The sequence below is a fragment of the Humulus lupulus genome, chromosome 2, assembly GCF_963169125.1.
Source record: "Humulus lupulus chromosome 2, drHumLupu1.1, whole genome shotgun sequence".
NCBI lineage: Eukaryota > Viridiplantae > Streptophyta > Magnoliopsida > Rosales > Cannabaceae > Humulus > Humulus lupulus.
In genome coordinates, this window is record NC_084794.1 from 48,567,775 (window position 1) to 48,570,728 (window position 2,954).

The window sequence follows — 2,954 nt, forward strand, 5'->3', positions numbered from 1 at the left end:
GAATAAATTGAAAATTTATTCATTAATTAATCTGATAAGATTAGTTGTCACATTTAGATATATTTTTTTAAAATAATTATTAAATAATAAATAAATAAAATTGTTTAAGACACATACCTTGAAAAGAGCATGTGTTACACACCAGTCACTGTGACTGGCGTGTAACAGCCTCCAAGACTGAGTCTTGAATATTTTATTTATTTATTTAATAATTGTTTTATAATTTGAATATTGAATTTATTATTCTTTTATAAATCCATCTTATAAGAAAATTATTTTCAAGATTATTATAGAGAATTCCAAGAGTCTTCACAAAGAAAAAAATTATATCGTATTATTTTTCTCTATCCTTGAAAATTGTCTCAGACCACCTCAAAAAAGTCAAGATCTCATATGCTGAAAATATCTTGAGAATCACAATAGTTCCCACCATAACTCTACGTGTCCACTCACGTCTTGAGGTGTAGAGATACATCTTGGAAGAACTTGGTCTGAGTATTTTAGAGGTTGCTAAGGATTGGATGTTTGTAGGAGGTACAAAAAGATAGTGAGGAATCTTGATAGTTTTACAACTGGAAAAATTCCTTATCTTTTTCTATCTCTTTGATTTAATGTATGCATGTTAATGGATCCAGTTATTTAAAATTTGTTCAAATAATTTTTTTTGAAATCCCTGGGCCCACCACTTTGTGCATTCCACTATGCAAATGGTAAAAGGGTTATCAACATGTATGCCAAGTATGAACATCTATACAAGATTGTTTAGAGTGGACATAAGAACAAGCGGGTACAAAAGACTTGTCTTTACGAAGAAAATAGAGGTAACCAACTCAATTAGCAGTCTCAATCATCAGCCTCCAAGAGCTTTTCTGAAATGTAAAATGAGAGTGTGAGAATTAAATTGTGTACTTATGATCTTTCAAGAGTGCAGGGATAGATAGAAGATGGAATTTGAAGTCTGGAACACATAAAACATCATACAAGTATAGAGAATCATTCAATTGCACAAAATTAGATTTGCACTACTTTTATTTCTAAACCAATAGGTTAGGTTATGTAAGTGGCAATAGATTGACGATTAAATGAAGAGAACCAATTAATTCTAGAATATACATGGACAATAGCACCACTGTCCACTATCTAAAAATTATTAGAGAAAGATGTAGAGTTACCAGAGATATGAGAAATCATAGTTGAAACATCATCCGTTGTAGTCAGAGTCTCCTAAATTTGTTGGCTGGGTAAAGCAATAAGTTTCTGAATTGAAGAATGATTCTCATGAATTGAGACAATTGGATGAAGAGGTAGTAGCTTGATTCGCAGATGGTCTAGTAGAAGATTCAAGCTGCCATTTGTCACCATACCTCGGAGGAAATCCATAAAAAAGTAGCACTTGTCTTTAAGATGGCCTAGTTTTTCGCAGTTGAACAAGTGAACCTCATCTTTTTGTTTTTTTGAAGATGCAAGGTTGGGGTTAGAAGTAGAGGTTGCAATCAGATTGGTAATGTGGGAAGGGCGAAGCTTTCTTTGATGCTCTTCTTGTGCAATGAATGAGAAAACCTTTGAAAGAGAGGGAAGAGGATCGATGAGTAACAGTTGGGCATGAACAACATGAAATGACTCATTAAAACCAGTAAGAAATGGTAGAACTTGTTCAAGATTTTGAAAATCAAAATGATCGGATTCAATAGCAAAGGTGAAAGGAATGTGAGGTCGGAGTTCATGAATTTCATCCCAAATTTCTTTGAGTTTTGTGAAGTATGCACTAATGGAATCATTGCCTTGATGTTGAGCAATCAGAGATTCTAAGAGCTCAAAGATGTGAGGTTCATTACCTTGGTCGAAGCAATTGCTTAACTCGGTCTACATTGCAGACGTTGTATCAAGAAACATGAAACTACTTTTGGTTTTAGGAGAAATGAAGGGTATGATCCATGCCATTACCATCTAGTTGCACCTAAGCTAAGAGTTGTGAAAGGGATCACTTGGAGTGGGTTGAGGAAGAGTACCATTAAGGAAGCCCAATTTGTTCTTAGTCCCAATTGATATTTTAAAATCACGATGTCGTTGCTGAAATTTGATATCCGTGAGAGAAGGAGAATCAAGAATCAATCATGGGTGATCTTCAGTACCCATGAAGTAAGTATTATTGGAATCTTTGTGGGTAGGTCATTCATGGTTGTCCAGGATATAGAATCGATTAGATGAAGATAGAGTAGTACCATTGCTACCTGGATTAAGTGGGGGCTGAGTTGGAGCCGGAGCATAAGAATTAATGGGAGGTTCTATTGGAGGATCTTACTCTGAATTGCATGTTCTAGGTTGAGCCATGGAAAGAAAAAAAATTGGTGAAATTTGTGGTTGTTAGTTTTCCTATGATACGAGAAATGTGTTTTCACTTTATTCAATATGAATTGAATTGGTTTGTACATAGATCAGCCCAATGATATATATAGGATGTTATAACAAAGGAGTTAGTTGTAACTATAACCAAATTGAACAAAAAAAGCTTAATAGAATAATGAAACTATTAAGTTGTGTATTGCCCTGTAGTCAGTTAGTTTTATTATTACCACACTTTGTGGTCTATTGGTTATTTCAGTTCCCTATTTTGTTTGTTTCTTGACAGCTATATATGAGTTGTTCTTTTTGTACGTAACATACAGAAAAGTCAATAAGAAAAGAAGGAAAACTCTCTGCAACTTTTTCTTCCAAAAGCTGTCTTTTTCCTAATATGGTATCAGAGAAATACTAAATTTTTTTTCATCAAAGCTTTATCTCTTCCATGGCTAGACCCAGAACTCGCAGCTCCTTTCCTCTCGGCATCAACACAGCCCAAGAACGTCCTTCTTCTGCTGTTCCTATTGCCCAAGAACCACACCCCCCTTCTTGTTCCCCTGTTCGAACTTCGGGTGTCCTTCCTTCCCATGATGCTCATTTCCATGGTGAATCTG

The 2,954-nt window shown here is 34.9% G+C and overlaps 1 protein-coding gene across 1 annotated transcript; it reads right to left on the reverse strand.

Annotated features, from left to right (window-relative positions):
- Positions 1-1,224: 1,224 nt before the first annotated feature.
- Positions 1,225-2,314, reverse strand: LOC133814218 (uncharacterized). Its single transcript, XM_062247211.1, has 2 exons — positions 2,303-2,314; positions 1,225-1,863 (listed from the first exon to the last, which is right to left on the reverse strand). Exons 1-2 carry the CDS (start codon positions 2,312-2,314, stop codon positions 1,225-1,227), a joined length of 651 nt encoding a protein of 216 aa, XP_062103195.1.
- Positions 2,315-2,954: the final 640 nt, after the last annotated feature.